This window comes from Nematolebias whitei, chromosome 13, assembly GCF_014905685.2.
Source record: "Nematolebias whitei isolate Nwh7 chromosome 13, NemWhi1, whole genome shotgun sequence".
NCBI classification, from domain to species: Eukaryota; Metazoa; Chordata; class Actinopteri; order Cyprinodontiformes; family Rivulidae; genus Nematolebias; species Nematolebias whitei.
The window spans coordinates 1,879,384-1,897,304 of NC_056510.1; the positions used below are offsets into that span (position 1 = coordinate 1,879,384).

Here is a 17,921-nt window from a genome sequence, read left to right on the forward strand (position 1 = left end):
TGTGGGTGCTTCACCTACCCCACCCTCATTCGTCCCACTCTGGGCCCTTGAGCAAGGCCCTTAACCCCCACCATCTGCTCCTCTGGGTGTCCTAGATAGCAGCTCTCTGCTCCACACAGAGGCTGTGGTAGCTCGGTGTCTGTGGTTGGTCAGGAAGACCATCCGGCGTAAATATAACTGCCAAGTCTTCGCGTGACTTAGTTCGCTGTGGCAACCCCTAACGCAGGGAGCAGTCGAAAAAAAGAAGAAAAAAATAAATAAAAATATATATACAAAGTAGTAATAGTAATGATATTTGTGGTAAACAGCCCCACAATATGGATGTTGTGGGGTTGTCTTGGTTGACACACCTTTGCAACATTGCGTGGACATCGGGGACAGTGCCACTGGATTGGGAGACTGGGGTGGTGGTTCTCCTCTTCAAAACGGGGGACGGGAGGGTGTGCTCCAATTACAGGGCATCACTTTCCTAGCCTCCCTGGTAAGATCTATTCAGGGGTACTGGAGAAAGTAGTCCCATTGTTGGTCAAACCTCAGATACAGGAGGAAAATTGCGGGTTCTGTCCAGGTCGTGGAACACTGGATCAGCTCTTTACCCTCACTAGGGTTCTCAAGGGGTCATGGGAATTTGCCCATCAAGTCTACATGTATTTTGTGGACTTGGCAAAGCTGCTTCACCGTGTTCCTCAAGGTACACTGTAGGGTGTCCGTGTGTTTGGGATTGGGGGCCCGTTGCTATGGGCTGTTCCGTCCCTATACAAGCGGTGTAAGAGTTTGGTTCACATTGCTGACAGTAAGTCAGACCCTTTCAGGGTGGGAGTTGGACTCCACCAGGACTGCCTGTTGTCACCAATTCTATTCATAACTTTTATGGACAGAATTACTCAGCACAGCCAGGGGATGGAAGGAGTGTGGTTTGGTGGACTCAGGATTCCATCTCTGCTATTTGCAGATGATGTGGTCTTGTTGGTGTCATCGTGCTGTGACCTTCAACTCTCACTGGAGCAGTTTGGAGCTGAGTGTGAAGCGTCTGGGATAAGAATCAACACCTCCAAAACTGAGGCCATGGTCCTCAGTTGGAAAAGGGTGGATTGGTCTCTTCGGGTCGAGTGGGAGGGTCTGCCTCAAGTGGAGGAATTCAAGTATCTCAGGTTATCCTGATGCATGCTCAATCATCCAGGTAGAAAAATCTAAAAAAGTTAAATCTGGTCCTCTGGACATTCAAAAAAAAAATTGTAGAAACGTTTCGTCTTTCATCCGAAAGACTTCCTCAGTCTGAGGTGCTGTATTCAGCTCAGTCTCTTAAATAGCACCTTCTCAGAGTGGATCAACCAGTTTGCTGCTGACAACCAGAACCAGCTGATCACATGCTCAAGAAGGACCATCAGCCTAACAATGGATCATTAGCACCTGATGGCTGTGTACTATTCACAGAGGGCTGAGTGATACTAGCAATCACAGCATTGTAAGAGGGGGACAGTTGAACCCGGAGGCTCCGCCCCTGTTTAATGATGGACGATTTCTTTTCACAAAGATGGCCTCCTTTACTCCTCTCTCAAACCATCGTTCCTCTCTGTCCAGGATGTGAACATCTTCATCCCTGAAAGAGTGACCGCTGGCCTGGAGATGAGTGTAGACCTCAGATTCCTGGCCTGATGGTGTTGATCTTCTGTGCTGGTCCATCCTTTTGGCCAGTGGCTGTTTAGTTTCCCCGATGTAAGACTGATCATCCTCCTGACACTGAACAGCATACACAATATTACTTTGTTTGTGCCGGGGGACTGGATCTTTGGGATGAACCAGTCTTTAATGTATTTTGGGGTTTAAAAGCCACTGGGACGTTATGTTTAGAAAATAAACGTCTCAGTTTCTCTGATACTCCCTCAACATATGGAATGACCACTGGTCTGACCCAGACAGTTCAGCTCTGAACTGCCCATCATTATTTGGACTAGTCACAAGAATCTAGCCTACATTCAGGGTGCCAAAAGACTTAGTGTCCACCAAGCTAGGTTGCAGTTTTCTTTGCTCAATTCAACTTGACCATCACATAAATACCTGGCAGTGAAGATTCAACGAGTCTGCCGGCTTCCTTCCTTAGACAGATAGAAGTTTACTAATTGGCTTTTCTATGTACAGTATATGAATGTTTCTGTAAAGTGTCCTGAGACAACTTTGTTGTGAATTGGCGCTATATAAATAAACTGAATTGAATTGGTTCTTGCAACTTAAAACCTGATGCTCTTTCTCACCAGTTCCCTTCCTCAGAGAATCCAGAAACTCCTGAGAGGATCCTGCCCTCTTCCTACACAGCGGGGATCATGGCATGGTCCACTGAAAAACACAGAGGCTCAAAGGACAGAATCTTTTATAAATAAAGTTCTTTGGGTTCACACTGCTAAATTTACTTGTCACCCAGGCACAAGACATAGATTACTCCTCACAAGAAAACATTTTTGGTGGCCCAATATGTACAATGATGTGAAGAACTTTGTGGTAGCCTGTTCAACAAGTGCCAGAAATACAAATAATAACCAACCATCTATAGGATTACTACTATCACTATCCTCTCCTGGTTGACCTTGGTCTCACATTGACTTCATCACCGGTCTCTCTGCGTCTGAAGGTAACTGTTATATGTACGGTTATTGATTGATTTTCCAAAGGCTGCTCACTTCATTTCACTGGTAAAGCTTCCATCTGCATTTGAAACATCATAACTAATGATTAAGCATGCTTTTCATCTCCATGGCATCCCTCAGAACATTGTTTCAGATAGGGGGCCTCAGTTCATTTCCCAGATATGGAAAGCATTCTGCCAGGCCCTGGGTGCTACATTGAGTTTGACCTCCAAATACCATTCCCAGTCCAACAGTCAAAGAGAAAGATGTTTTTTTTTCCTCTTGCCCTCAACGAAGACGTACGCTTTTCTTCCCTCTCCTGCATTACTTCTGCTTTTGCTCTATCAGAGCCTCTCTTTATACATCTTCCGAATCGTAAATTATTATTATGGATCTAGTCAGTTGGTCTTTCAACACAACTGATAAAAAATTTTCGACCAAGAGACAGGGTGCTGGAAAGCCCTCATGCCCTGAATGGACGCATGCAGCTGGGTATGTCATGGATTTCTGGGAGCAGTGGAAGATGATGTGCCTGTCTAAGCTGTCCGTGGAGGACATAAAAGATGTGTACATTATTGGATTTATGATAACAGGGTTTCTGATTTTTGGAATTGGCGGATACCTAGGATATTGACAAATTAGGAAGATGTTGGCAGCAGTTTCAGCCATGGTAAAGCTGCCAACCTTATGTGAAGGATTAATTTGTGCTTTAAGTGCTCAGACTCATATGTTTAGCGAACTCAACCACAAGCTGGACGCAATTTCTGAGAATGGTAGGCCACTTGCAGCTCCTGGAACTTGCTGGCATGAAAAATTCGACCTTGGAAAAGGCTAACAAGCACGGACTGGTGGAATGTCCACAAATCTGGCTGTTTGGATTTGCCATTGAGAGTACCAGCAGAAATGAAGACAGACAGATATCACAGTCTGCCTGCCCAAAACCATTGTTGTTTACCTGAATCTGGCCTCCCCGCTTGGCCTTGGATAGGTCAACTTATTTCAAATGGCTCCTGGTGGATATGTAAATCAAGAAGCTCTGCTCTGTCCACCCCTGCACCCCCCACCCGAGAACTTCTGTGAACGCTTATCAGAGTTGTACTGGCTGACAGAAACGGTAACATTTTTTTCATTCAACCTTTATTTAGACAGGTTAATCCCATTGAGCCTCGGGGACTCATTTACTAGAGGACCTGATTCCTTTAACAAAGAATGATGACAACAGTGGATAACAATGACAACAATAGACAGTCATAAAGGAGACATAAAAATTATTATTATTATTATTATTATTTACATATCAGGACTATGGAAACTATCTGGAAGTGCTCATGGAAAAATCTCACTGTCTTGTCATCTATGCATATGAATTGTGTTTGTCTATGTTGCTTGCTGTGGTATATTTTTTGATGCCTTAAACCGTGCCCTGTAAAGACACGGTGTGAGAGATCTTTTTTTTATATACCTCTCTCTCCTCGTGTTTTCTTCTCCTTTTCTATCTAAGCAATAGGGGCAGCGCTTCTTAGAAGCTGCAGCCTCTGTACACTTCCGTCCATCTTTAGAACGGCTGTATGGAATGTAATTTCGTTGTACTTAACTGTGCAATGACAGTAAAGAAGACGCAAGAAAACACAACTATTTCTTATCTCAGACCTCCAAAAATCTAAATGACCCTAACAGATTCTGGAAAACCATCAAATCTCTCTCAGGCACCCCCCAATCATCTGACCTCCCATCACAACTTCTCATTAACTCTGTTCCTGTGTTGGAGAGGTGGGCTTGTGATCCGAAGATCGCCGGTTCACGCCCCGGCCCCGACAATATCAAAATTGTGGGTGGGGTGGGTGAAACACCCACACTTGCCCCCACCCTCATTCGCCCCACCCTGGGCCCATGAGCAAGGCCCTTAACCCCACCATGTGCTCCCTAAAACAGGTCTCTCTTGCGAATGAGTTCTCGTGGCTCAATGAGACTAACCTGGATAAATAAAGGCTAAATGAAAAAAAATAAATAAATAAGCACGAGATCCTGAACTGTCTCAACAAACATTTTGTTGCTTCTGGTTCTTTATTTGACACAGTTACTAACAGAAAATCAGCCACTTCACTTAATAATCAAACTTCTACAAATCAAATCCCTCCTACAAGTCAATCCTCAGTTAATCACAGCTTCTCTTTTTCTCTATTCTCAGTCAGTGAGGTCAATAAACTGTTAAAAGATCTTGATCCTAAAAAATCTGCAGGTCCAGATGAACTTCCACCTTATTTCTTAAGGCTGGCTGCTCATATCATCACAGTCCCTGTGACCCACATCTTCAATCTCTCCATAAGACAAAACTCCATCCAGACACTTGAAAACAGCCTTTGTTCTTCCTTTGCTGAAGGGAGGAGACCCCCCCTCACTGAACAACTATGGACCAATCTCTAAACTCTGCATTTTAGCCAAGGTTCTAGAAAAACTGATAAACTCTCAAATCAAAAATGACCTGGACTCATTTAACATCTTACCTCCACATCAATCTGGTTTCAGGAAACAACACAGCACAACCACTGCTTCACTGAAGGTTCTTAATGATGTTGTTGAAGCACTGGATGCTAAGGATTATTGTGCTGCACTTTTCTTAGACCTGTCTAAAGATTCTGACACTGTGGATCAGAACATCTTGTGTCATAAACTCTCAGGAACTGGTTTCTCAGATAACACCATTGGTTGGTTCTCTAACTATCTTTCAGACCAGAGGCAATGTGTTCAACATAATGGTACTTCCTCCAGTTATTTAACAGTCAACAATGGTGTACCACAAGGCTCAGTCTTAGGACCTACCCTCTTTACAATCTACATACATAATGTAGGTAAAAACATCCCTGATGCATCCATACATTTCTATGCTGACGACACAGTTGTTTATTGTCGAGCTAAAACTGTTGCTAAGGCTTTCCAGCTTTTGAAATCTGCATTCAACATCATCCAGACTGATTTGTTTCACCTCAAACTGGTGCTAAATGCCGACAAAACCAAAGGGATGCTTTTTTCAAACAGGAAGTTGGTCCCAGCAGTTCTTCCTCTGATTTTATCCTCAAATGGTGTCCCCATTGAGTTTGTTGATTCCTATAAATATTTGGGCATCTTGGTCGACTCACATCTTTCTTTTATTCATTCATTCAACCTTTATTTATACAGGTAAATCCCACTGAGCCTCGAGGACTCATTTACAAGAGAGATCTGATTTCAACAAAGAAAGATGACAACAATGGACAACAGCAACAACAATAAGCAGTTATAAAAAGTCATACTGCAGTTTTTTTTTTTTTTTTTTTACAAATAGGATGGCTAAAAGGAAAAGGTAACAAAAAAAAACAGCTAGATTCTAAGACGAATGTATAAAACTAAAAACAGGAACATGTCTGTATTGGTCCCTGCCAGGAGTCCAACAGATTCTTAAAGCCACTTAGAGAGGTCAAAGGTCGAGAGCTTTTAAGCACCATGTGGAAAACTTGGTAAAGAAACTGAAAGTTAAACTGGGTTTCTTTTTCAGAAACAGATCCTGTCTAACCCTGAATGTTAGGAAACACCTTGTATCTGTGACTTTCCTTCCCTCCATTGATTATGGTGACATTATTTACATGAACGCTCCTACAAGAACCCTGCAGATGTTGGATGCTGCAGATGTTGGATGCTGCAGATGTTGGATGCTGTCTATCATGGTGCACTAAGATTCATAACTGGCTGTGATTATTTTACCCACCACTGCACCCAGTATTCACTGGTTAACTGGTCACCATTAACTTCACACAGACTCTCCCACTGGTACATCTTCATCTTTAAATCACTTCTTGGTCTGCTGCCTTCATACATCTCCTCCTACATGTCTCTGTGTGAGTGCAGCTACAGCGTGCGCTCTCAGGACATCATTACCTGCAGTGTTCCCTCAGTGAGGACTGAACTAGACAAAAGGACCTTCTCCTACTCTGCTCCTGTTTCCTGGAATATCTTGTAAAAAGACCTGAAGCTCTCGACCTTTGACCTCTCTAAGTGTCTTTAAGAATCTGTTGGACTCCTGGCAGGGACCAATGCAGACATGTTCCTGTTTTTAGTTTTATACATTCACCTTAGAATCTAGCTGGTTTTTGTTACCTTTTTCTTTTCTTTTTTTTAGCCATCCTATTTGTTAAAAAAATAAAAAAATAAATTGTATGACTTTTATAACTGTTTATTGTTGTTGCTGTTGTCCATTGTTGTCATCTTTCTTTGTTGAAACCAGGTCTCTCTTGTAAATGAGTCCTCGAGGCTCAATGGGATTTACCTGTAGAAATAAAGGTTGATTGAATGATTTGAATGAAGTTTATTCTGATTCTGATGTACTCATGAACTGGAGGCTACTGAAAGGTGTGTAACCAATAATAATGCTTCTACATGGAGCTAAAATCTGCCCTGGATAGAGTATGCACACCTCCTGCACAGAGGTGCAAGAGGAAGCTTATTTTGCAGCTGTGGGCTGCACAAAGGTGCAACCGGTGCTAAATAATTTAAAATAATTTATTTTAAATAAAAATCCCATGCCGATCATGAGCTCATCCATCAGTCAAAAAATTGTGTGTCATGTCCAATCTTATTTTGAAAAATCGCGATAGAGCAAGTCCGTGAAAAACGAACCACAAAGTAGCGAGGGACTACTGTAGTAATTGTATTTGTCGTAGTAATAGAAGTTATAGTAGTAGATGTAGCAATAGCAGTAGTAGTAGGTATTAGTAGTAGAAGCAGCAGTAGTAATACCAATTGCAGCTATAATAGTAGTAGTAGTTATAGTCTTAGTAGTAATTATAGTGGTATTAATACATTAAATTTACAGGTTTGTGTCACTGTGTAGATTAAAAGCTGGTTACATAAGACTTATGTAACATTTTCTAAATTAGTAAATGTTTTACACTTTTATATTTTCTGGGGTTTACAGCAACTTAACCACAAAATGTTTGTTTTTTTATATATTTGAACACTTCCTTTATATATATGTGGGTGAGTGGTTAAAGCAGTCGTCCTCCAATGCAAGAGTTCGGGGTTCAATTCCACCAGCTGTCACATGCTGAAGTGTCCCTGGGCAAGACACTGAACCTCTCATTGTCTCTCATGTGTGTCCCATCATTCATTCATTCATTCATTCATTCAACCTTTATTTAGACAGATATGTCACGTTGAGCCTTGAAGACTCATTTACAAGTGAGATCTGTTTAGACAAAAAGTAATGAAACTGGACTCATGTAGGAATCGGTGTCTGAATGTGATAAAGCTCTGATTAGTCTTAGTAGAGATCTAGTAGAGATCTAGTAGAGAGCTGTATGAACGGGTAACGAGGACACAGATTGTAGAGTAAAGAGCTCTGAGTGTCTTGATAAGATAGAAAAGCGCTACATAAGCACACTTCATTTACATACAGTATAAAGTGTTTACTGTGTACAGCCACCAAGAACAGATCATTTATTTATTTACTGTATTAATTAAGTAATTTATTAGTTCATTTATTGAAAGAAAAAACATGAGCATGTGTTTACCCAACAATGTGCCAGATTTAGCTGAGTGCTTTTGTCTGTAGCTTTTAACAGATTGATGGTAAAAAACAAAAAAACATCATAATTGGTAATTTTAGCTTTTTCAAGTCTAAGGACACAGTAGATCTAGAAATAAATGTCACTAAATGGGTAATAAATAACTTTGTCATGTCAACTTTTACCATGACCCAATGAGAGGTAGTTTCAGGAACATGTTGTGGTCACAAAATTAATAAAGTTAAAGTTCACACAGAGCGACTACATGTTCAACTTTATGTGTACTGTAATATCAGATAAATCTTCTAAAAGTCAAACATGACTTTGACACTTCATGGAATATGTTGTCCTTAAGACAAAAACTCCTATTTTGTTTGACATAAATGAAAGTATATTTGGATAGTTAATGTTTTTCTTAATTCATATCTTAAATCTTATTGCTGTTTTTCTTTAATAGTTTATACTTTTGTTGGACGTAACTGGGACCCTGTGTACACAATTTCGTTCCACCACATGTACCACATGTGGTGCGAATGACACATACAGAACCTCGAACCTGTTAATGGAAGTAATGGGAGAATACAAACTATACTGTAATTCTTGATGAACTCTTATATGAGCTGTCCCTGGCAGCAGCGCTGAGGCTGCTCAGGCAGCACAGCTCAGATGTAAATGGCTTCGTGCTTCGTTCCACAGCACATTTAATGCAAAAGGGCTGTTCCATGTTGTTCTGCAGCCATTGTTGGCTGGACATGTGGATACCATACTAGTCTTTTCCTTTGTCCATCCATGTCAAAACACCAAACCACTTAAATATTTATCCCTTTTTCAAATACAAATCCATATTTTCAACAAATGTTGTGCTCCAACAAAAAGGGACACATGTGCCAGTAGCCTTTAGTTATAACTATGAGAGGATTTGAATGACAATGCTTTGCTTGTCAAGAGGTAGAGTATAAAAAGCCCTGAAAACATGGGGAATCTCTCCAGCAGAGAGAGACCATGGGCAAGGTAAGCGCTGTTTGTCACCTCTGCTGTGGCTTTGAGTTTAACACGGAGCACCACTTGTGCTCCATTTCTGTTAAGAAGCTGAGTCTGACTGAGTTCTCCGTGCTCTCGTATCTCCCACAAGATCATTTTTTACGAGGACAAGAACTTCCAGGGTCGGAGATATGAGTGCAGCAACGACTGCACGGACCTTCACTTGTACTTCAGCCGCTGCAACTCCATCCGGGTGGAGAGCGGCTGCTTCATGATCTACGAGCGACCCAACTTCATGGGTCACCAGTACTTGATGAGGAGGGGGGAGTACCCGGACTACCAGAGGTGGATGGGCTTCAGCAGCAGCATCCGCTCCTGCCGGGTGATTCCAGCGGTAAGTTAGACAACATATCTCGTTTGGTGTGGGTCCTGCACATATTTGACTGGGCTTGTGCTGGTCTACCTTTGTCCGTCAGTACCGAGGCTCCTACAGATTGCGCATCTACGAGAAGCCCGACTTCAGCGGCCACATGATGGAGTTCATGGATGACTGTCCCTGTGTGTCTGACCGTTTCCACCACCGCCATGTCTACTCGTGTAATGTTATGAACGGCTACTGGGTCTTCTACGAGTACCCCAACTACCGAGGCAGACAGTACTTTCTGAAAACTGGAGAGTACCGGAGGTACCGGGACTGGTGTGCCACCTGCGCCATCGTTGGATCCTTCAGGAGAGTCACCGAATTTTAGCCATCAAGCCAAACCTTGTTGTAAATATCAAGCACTATGTTTATTAACATGTACAATTTTAATTAACTTTGTGAAGGGTTTTTTGATAAGTTTATGATTTGCAATAAAAACACAAAAACTTCTGACTTTTTCTGCTAAAAATCTTTAAAAATTCAGTGAGATGAGTTTTTTTTTAATACTTTGTAAATAATGTAAATAAGAAACAAAAAGTGGTTTTATTTTACTGTGGGGGTTAACATGTACATAACAAATTGCAGTCATCACTGTTCAATGCTAATAAAGTATCTGGACCAGAGCAACACGGCTAGTTTTCAGAAGTTGTTTTAGTGGTGTGCTTCGTAAGAAAATAATAAAAAACTGCATATTTCAATAGTTTTAAAAGAGACAACTGTTAATATACCTGTACATGCCTTCATAAATTTAATAAATACATTTTTATCATAATTTGGTATGATATTTATATCATAATACCTTTATAATACATAAAGTTTATTTATGTTTTTATTGAAGTAAATTACACATTAACTTAACATGACATCAACCTTTGCAAATGGAGATCTCAAAGTCAGTGCTACCATCAAATATGGAAAAGTATTTTATATTCATAGCACCAAAAGTATTTTATATTCATAGCACCAGATGTATTTTATATTCATAGCACCAGATGTATTTTATATTCATAGCACCAGAAACTCCAACCCCCAGCAGAAGGTGATAATATCTGTAACAATGACCAGTTAACCTTTGGACATAACCCAATTCAAGATGGCCACCACAGTCAAACCCCTGTGAATTAAGTGCTAACAGACCGTTCAGTTCGATTTAATCCAGTTTATTTATAAAATTCATATTAATAAACTTCATCTCAGGGCACAAACACATTCACAAACATTATAAAACATTAATTTCTCAAAGTTATCTCTCTAAATATACCAGTTGAATCTTAACTTTAACATATTTAATTTCATTTTCTTTTAAAAGTATTCAGTTGATCCAGAATGCTGCTGCCAGGGTTTTAATGGGAGCTGATGGGAGAGATCATTTCTCTCCAGTTTTAGCTTCTCTCCATTGGCTCCCTGTCAAATCCAGAAAATCTTACTTCTAACCTACAAAGCTCTCAACAACCTAGCTCCATCTTATTTTACAGATCAAATTTTCCATACTTACATACAGAGAAGTATGTTAAACTGGTACAGGACATGTATGAGGACAGCAGGACATGTATGTGGACAGCAGGACATGTATGGGGACAGCAGGACATGCATGAGGACAGCAAGACATGTATGGGGACAGCAGGACATGTATGAGGACAGCAGGACATGTCAGAATGGTACAGGACATGTATGAGGACAGCAGGACATGTATGTGGACAGCAGGACATGTATGGGGACAGCAGGACATGCATGAGGACAGCAGGACATGTATGGGGACAGCAGGACATGTATGAGGACAGCAGGACATGTATGAGGACAACAGGACATGCATGAGGACAGCAGGACATGCATGAAGACAGCATGACAGTGCTGAGATGTGCTGTAGTGACAGATAGCTTCAAGGTGGAGGTGGGAGTGCATCAAGGATCAGCTCTGAGCCCCTTCTTGTTTGCTCTGGTGATGGACCGACTAACAGATGAGGTCAGGCAGGAATCCCCGTGGACTATGATGTTTGCAGATGACATCATGATCTGTGGTGAGAACAGGGAACAGGTGGAAGAGAACTTGGAGAGGTGGAGGTATGCACTTGAAAGAAGAGGAATGAAAGTCAGTCGTAGTAAGACAGAGTCCATGTGTGTGAATGAGAGGGAGGAGGTGGAACAGTGAGGCTACAAGGAGCAGAGGTCACAAAGGTGCAGGACTTCAGGGACTTGGGGTCCACTGTCCAGGAACATGGGGAGTGTGGTGAAGAGGTGAAGAAGAGAGTCCAGGCAGGATGGAGTGATGGAGAAAAGGTTCAGGAGTGATTTGTGATAAAAGGGTGTCAGCAAAGATCAAAGGAAAAGTTTAAGGATTCAAGTTTTTTTATTGTTATTCACATCACATGTGGTACATGAGGTGGAATTAAATTGTGTACACAGGGTCCCAATTACATCCAACAATAGTAAAATATAAAGTGTTAAAAGAAACATTAAATAAGGATCTAAGATATAAACTAAGATATACGCTAAATGCACTTCCACGGTGCGCTAAAAGATCCAAGATATATGTCAGTCAGTAACAGTGCAACACAATACACTGAACAACAGCGGTACGATTCTCATCGGTTCTGTTCAGATATAGTTTACACGCTTACTGTGAGCGGAGCTGACCCCAAGACTAACATTAACTAGGATTTATTCAAAGCATGCAACAAAAACACAGAAACAAGGTGCTAAAAGTGAAAAAGAAATAAATCTACAGCAGCATGGTCCTATTGGCAGAGTGGTTCTGATGACAGTGAGGTAACACGGTCCTCTTGGTACCGTGGTACTGGTGCACTGGTGCACCATGGTTAGTTTACAAGACAGTGGTGAGACCAGCTCTGTTGTATGGTCTGGAGACAGAGACATGGACAAAAAGACAGGAGACAGAACTGGAAGTGTCAGAAATGAAGATGTTGAGGTTCTCCTTAGGAGAGACAGGAAGTCATTCAACCTTTATTTCTACAGGTTAGTCTCAATGAGTCGAGGTCTCATGTTCAAGAGAGACCTGTTTTAAACTAAACCACAGATGAGGTACAGACAACAAGAAACAAGAAACAATCAAATAAAAGCATATAAAATGAAAAGTCAATAAAAGTAGTGACAAAAAACAAAATATAAACATGCTACAAGATGAAATGGGGTAAAATACTGAAAACAGGAACTGGGACATGTAGGAGGAGATGTATGAAGGCAGCAGAGCAAGAAGTGATTTAAAGATGAAAATGTACCAGTGGGAGAGTCTGGTGAAGTTAATGGTGACCAGTTAACCAGTGAATACTGGGTGCAGTGGTGGGTACGATCAGGGGTGTCCAAACATTTTCATATGTGGGCCAACACTATCAAGATTAAAGGACTCGTTGGCCACAAAAATGTGAATTTAACTCTCAACGTGAACAATATTTTGGAGAAAAGACAAAAGTTTACTAATTTTGTTGCAGAAAGTTTTAAATTGTTGTAGATCCAAAACATTGAAAGCCTCATAAACACTAAGCTTATATTTTTTATTAAAAAGGATTTGATTTTTGGATTCGTTCGGTCTATTTTTGTGGTTTTCTTGTGTTTGGAAAGTTCATTTTAATCTGTTCTCAGCAACAAAAGTGTAATTTGATCAAGTGTTCTTTGAAGATGTGGGTCGATCATCCTTTTGGACCATGGATGACCCAAAAGGATGATCGAAGTTCTAAAACATCATCCAGCTGTCAGTCGCTGCAACAGATTCAAAGAAGATTTGATGAAGTCGATCAACTTGTATGTGGATGATACCACACTATATTAATTTAAAATGTTTAATTTCTCTCCTGATTATTTTATCAACTGCAATATTTAGCTAAGTTTTATGAATCATTATCTAAAGTCTCCTTTCTGGTAGAAATCACTAAAGGTTTTTTCTGCTTTGTACTATGAAGTGAAAATAAAAATATTATAGCCAAAGGTTTGTATTTTGCTTAATATTGCTCATTTTGAAAAGATTGTTTTTCATCCATTTTGCTGTTAAACCTGAACATTATATAAAAAATGATTACCAACAAATGTGCAGGAACTCTGCATCGACCTCTTAAGCCTGCTGGACAAAATGATATCATTCTTAAACTGCAGTTGTGGGCCGCACAAAATCTCTCCAAGGGCCACAAATGGCCCTCGGGCCGCACTTTGGACACCCGTGGGTACGATAGTTAGCGTACCATGATAGACAGCATCCAACATCATCAATCAGGTGTCTCTTGTAAATGAGTCCCCGAGGCTCAATGGGATTAACCTGAAGAAATAAAGGTTGAATGAATCTGCAGGTCAGGAATGAGATGATCAGAGGTACAGGTTGAACAACTGGAGATACAGTTAGAGAGGACACACTGAGATGGGTTGGACATGTCCAGAGGAGGGACAGTGGTCTGGACATGTCCAGAGGAGGGACAGTGGTTTGGACATGTCCAGAGGAGGGACAGCGGTTTGGACATGTCCAGAGGAGGGACAGTGGTTTGGACATGTCCAGAGGAGGGACAGTGGGTATATTGGTAGAAGGATGTTAGAAATGCAGCTGCAGGAAAAAGACAAAGAGGAGACATATGGATGCAGTTAGAGAGGACATGGAGGTGGTTGGAGTGAGGACAGAAGACACAGAGGACGGAGTGAGATGGAGGAGGAGAACTCTCTGTGGAGACCCCTGAAGAGGGAACAGCCAAAGAAGAAGAGGAAGATTGTTCCATATTTTCCTAACAGAGCACTTCACTCTCAGACTGCAGGTTTACTTGTGGTTCCTAGAGTTTCCAGCAGCAGAATGGGAGGAAGATCTTTCAGTTCTCAGGCTCCTCTCTTGTGGAACCAACTTCCAGTTTCTGTCCGTGAGGCTGACACATTGTCCAGTTTGAAGACTGGCAGAACTACTTCTGCTCTGTAGACTCCTATAGTCTTAATATGTCCCAGTAAGACTATAGGAGTTGCCTGCAGCTCTGATCACTGATAGCAGGGCCATACAATTCATCAGTTAGTCTAAATGAGTCGCAAAGACTCATTTTCAAGAATAAATGAAATAATAAATAATAAATATACTAATGACCTGTCCCACAACACAACTTTAAAGAAGAAAGAATAATGAAATCACCAAAAACTATTTTCTATTCCATTTGTCAGTAAAGTTGGTAAAACTGTTGCCTCTTGAACTGGGACCTGTGGAGTTTACATGTTCTCCCCCAGCACCCACAGGTTTCCCCCACTGACCTAAAACATGCATGTTAGGTTCATTAGGAACTCTAAGTTGTCCCTATTTGACTGGTGTGAATGGTTGTTTGTCTCATTTGTCTCCAGGTGTCCCTGTGATGGACTGGAGACCTGTCCAGGTGTCCCTGTGATGGACTGGAGACCTGTCCAGGTGTCCCTGTGATGGCCTGGACACCTGTCCAGATGTCCCTGTGATGGACTGGAGACCTGTCCAGGTGTCCCTGTGATGGACTGGAGACCTATCCAGGTGTCCCTGTGATGGCCTGGACACCTGTCCAGGTGTCCCCTGCCTCTCACACAGAGATGGCTGGACATGGGCACCAGTGACCCCAATAACCCGAAAAGGAAGAAGCGGGTAGAAGATGATGGATGGCTTTGGTAGCGGTGGTCTTGTAGTCCTGAGGTTGCAGGTTCGAGCCCAGGTCAGTAAGGACGTCAAGTGTAAAACCATTTCCTTACTTACTCACTGTGGGGACTCCTGCAGAAGAGAGTATCTGAAAGAAAAATAATTTTTAGGAGGAGCTACTTTTGTCAGGCAAATTTATTTATTTATTTTTTAAGAAAGGCGATGACCAACATGTCCTTATGAACTTATACCAAGTGTATGTATTTTTAAGAGTGGTATGATTTTTAAGAGGGATATGATTGTCAGAGAAGACACCACCTGCTGCTTAGTCGATTTAAGGAACTCACTGTTGGCTCATCGTGTTAAAGTTAGTCGTATTAAATGCACAAACGATGAAGCGCGGACACCCTAAAGAGATGTTAGTGGCGTGGTGGCGATGGGCGACAGGCTGGATGCAAACGAGGCCTTCAATGGAAAGTGTGACATGGGCCCATCAGTTCAGCTCTGATCCAAGTCAATCCCTCCTTTTATACAGCTACGCCTGGATTCTACTAATTTTTATACTTACCAAGTGATTATAGTGACAAATTGACCCAGTTTTTCTTATTGTTTCTTGTTGTACGCATGGTTTTTCCGTGTCTGAATAATGGTGCAGATTCATGGTTTAAACTGAGCCTGATGTTTATTCCTCCCTGAGGTTCTGACTGTCAGTACAGAACCTTCTGACAGCCAGTGGTACACACACAAAGCTTATGCTTAACATGAACAATGCAGATGACTGCTGCCAGAAATGTATGGATGGAGAACCATTGTTACACATTTATAGGCTCTGTTCAGCAAAAGTCATTCTGCTAATTCATCAGCTTTGCAGATTTGAATAACAACAAGTCATGGCCCCCGGGGTGTTGTATAAAAAGGCGCTGGAGTCACGGAATTGGCAGAACGAGTTGAAACATCCACTGGAAACAACCCAAGACTCCACCATGGGCAAGGTAATGAAATATTTACCAACAAATTCAACATGTCTCATTATACTTTATACAACAAAACAAATCAAAACCAAACTTTTGTTCCTCAGGTCATCTTCTACGAGGACAGGAACTTCCAGGGTCGCTCCTATGAGTGCATGAGCGACTGCTCTGACATATCCTCCTACCTGAGCAGGTGTCAGTCCTGCAGGGTGGAGAGCGGCTGCTTCATGGTCTACGAGCGTCCTAACTACATGGGCATGCAGTTCTTCATGAGGAGGGGCGAATATCATGACATGCAGCGCATGATGAGCATGGGAATGACGTTCGACTCCATCAGATCCTGCAGAATGATCCCCTTTGTATGTATGCTGTATGTATTGACTTCATCTGGAGATGCAGGATATCTAATGCTATTCCATTCTCTATGTTTGATTACAGCACAGAGGCCAGTTTAGGATGAGGATCTACGAGAGGGAGAACTTCGGTGGTCAGATGAATGAGCTGATGGACGACTGCGACTCCATCCAGGACCGTTACCGTATGTCCGACTGCATGTCCTGCAACGTGATGGACGGCCACTGGCTGATGTACGAGCAGCCCCACTACAGAGGCAGGATGATGTACATGAGGCCCGGAGAGTACAGGAACTTCATGAACATGGGCATGAGTGGCACCAGGTTCATGAGCATGAGGCGTATTACTGATATGTGTTAGAATAAAATTAAACATTAACTTCTGTGTTTAACTTGAGTAAATAAAACTATATTTGATCCAGAAAAACTTTTCTTAGTTCTGATTTTTGTGTGGTTCTTCATAGTGAGGAAGATACCAGTTAATAATATTCTAACATTTTCAATTTTTTTCTTTCGGCTGCTCCCTTCTTCAGGGGTCACTACATCGAACTAAGTCGCATGAAGACTTGGTGATTATTTTTATGCCAGATGTCCTTCCTGACACAACCACAGACCTCAAGGGCCCAGAGTGGGGCAAATGAGGGTGGAGGCAGGTGTGCGTGCTTCACCTATCTCTTCTACATTTTAATGTTGTTAGTACCGGGAGTTGAACCGACGATCTTCTGATCACAGGTCCACCTTCTCTAACCTCTGTGCCACCACTTCCTCATTCTAACATTTTCATATCAACTTTATTTATTGTCCCCATCTGAAAGAGAAGAGAGGAATTGGAAATACCCTTCATTCTTTAGCACATTGTGTAAGCTGGATAACTTGAAAACTAAGCAACGTATTGACTTCCATTTTGGTGTGGCTGCATCTAGATGTAAGAAAGGCCACTATCAAACTTGGGTTGCCAGGTCAAAAACCAAGATGGCCATCACCATGTGTATACGTATACTGGCCACCCCAGTCATTTGAGAAAACTATACTTTCTAGTCTTTATATTGTTTAAAGTATAGTTCCCTCAAATGACTGGGGTGACCAAAAATAATTATATGGTGCCAGGTAGCCAATGGGTCAATCTATTTGTTTCATTTTTCAATTCAGTTTATTTCTATAGCGCCTAGACCCAACAGAAGTTGTCTCAGGGCACTGTACAAAAACATTCACATATATAAAAATGCCAATTAGTAAAAGTAACTCCAGTTAAGACTCTGGCAGCAGCATTTTGGATCAACTGAAGACGTTTTAAAGAAGTATTTGGACACCCAGATAATAAACCATTGCAATAGTCCAGTCTAGACGTGACAAATGCATGGACCAGTTTTTCTGCATCATCTTTAGATCAGATGTTTCTAATGTTAGTGATATTACGCAGGTGGAAGAAGGAGGTTCTAGTAACGTTTTTAATGTGGGGGATAAAAGAC

General features: G+C 41.6%; 2 protein-coding genes across 4 annotated transcripts in view; both read left to right on the forward strand.

Annotated features, from left to right (window-relative positions):
* The first annotated feature begins 9,139 nt into the window (after positions 1-9,139).
* Positions 9,140-10,187, forward strand: LOC119419443 (gamma-crystallin M2). The gene is made up of 3 exons (XM_037686746.1): positions 9,140-9,169; positions 9,291-9,533; positions 9,616-10,187. Exons 1-3 carry the CDS (start codon positions 9,161-9,163, stop codon positions 9,886-9,888), a joined length of 525 nt encoding a protein of 174 aa, XP_037542674.1. The 5' UTR covers positions 9,140-9,160; the 3' UTR covers positions 9,889-10,187.
* Positions 10,188-16,055: 5,868 nt separating this feature from the next.
* LOC119419444 (gamma-crystallin M1) overlaps positions 16,056-17,921 on the forward strand; it is a 2,228-nt gene continuing 362 nt past the window's right edge. The window contains exons 1-3 of one of the 3 annotated variants that reach the window (XM_037686748.1): positions 16,056-16,120; positions 16,207-16,458; positions 16,538-16,627. In XM_037686748.1, coding sequence (XP_037542676.1) covers positions 16,112-16,120; positions 16,207-16,458; positions 16,538-16,627 — 351 coding nt within the window. In that variant the 5' untranslated portion in view covers positions 16,056-16,111. Of the gene's footprint in view, positions 16,121-16,206; positions 16,459-16,537; positions 16,880-17,921 lie in introns of those variants that run through there. The other 2 variants (XM_037686749.1, XM_037686747.1) reach the window with 2 other exon arrangements.

Bases quoted from the DNA above. Each gene is read 5' to 3' on its own strand.
- LOC119419443 (XM_037686746.1), top strand. The intron at 9,534-9,615 runs GTAAGTTAGACA...TTTGTCCGTCAG, and splicing joins CCTGCCGGGTGATTCCAGCG to TACCGAGGCTCCTACAGATT.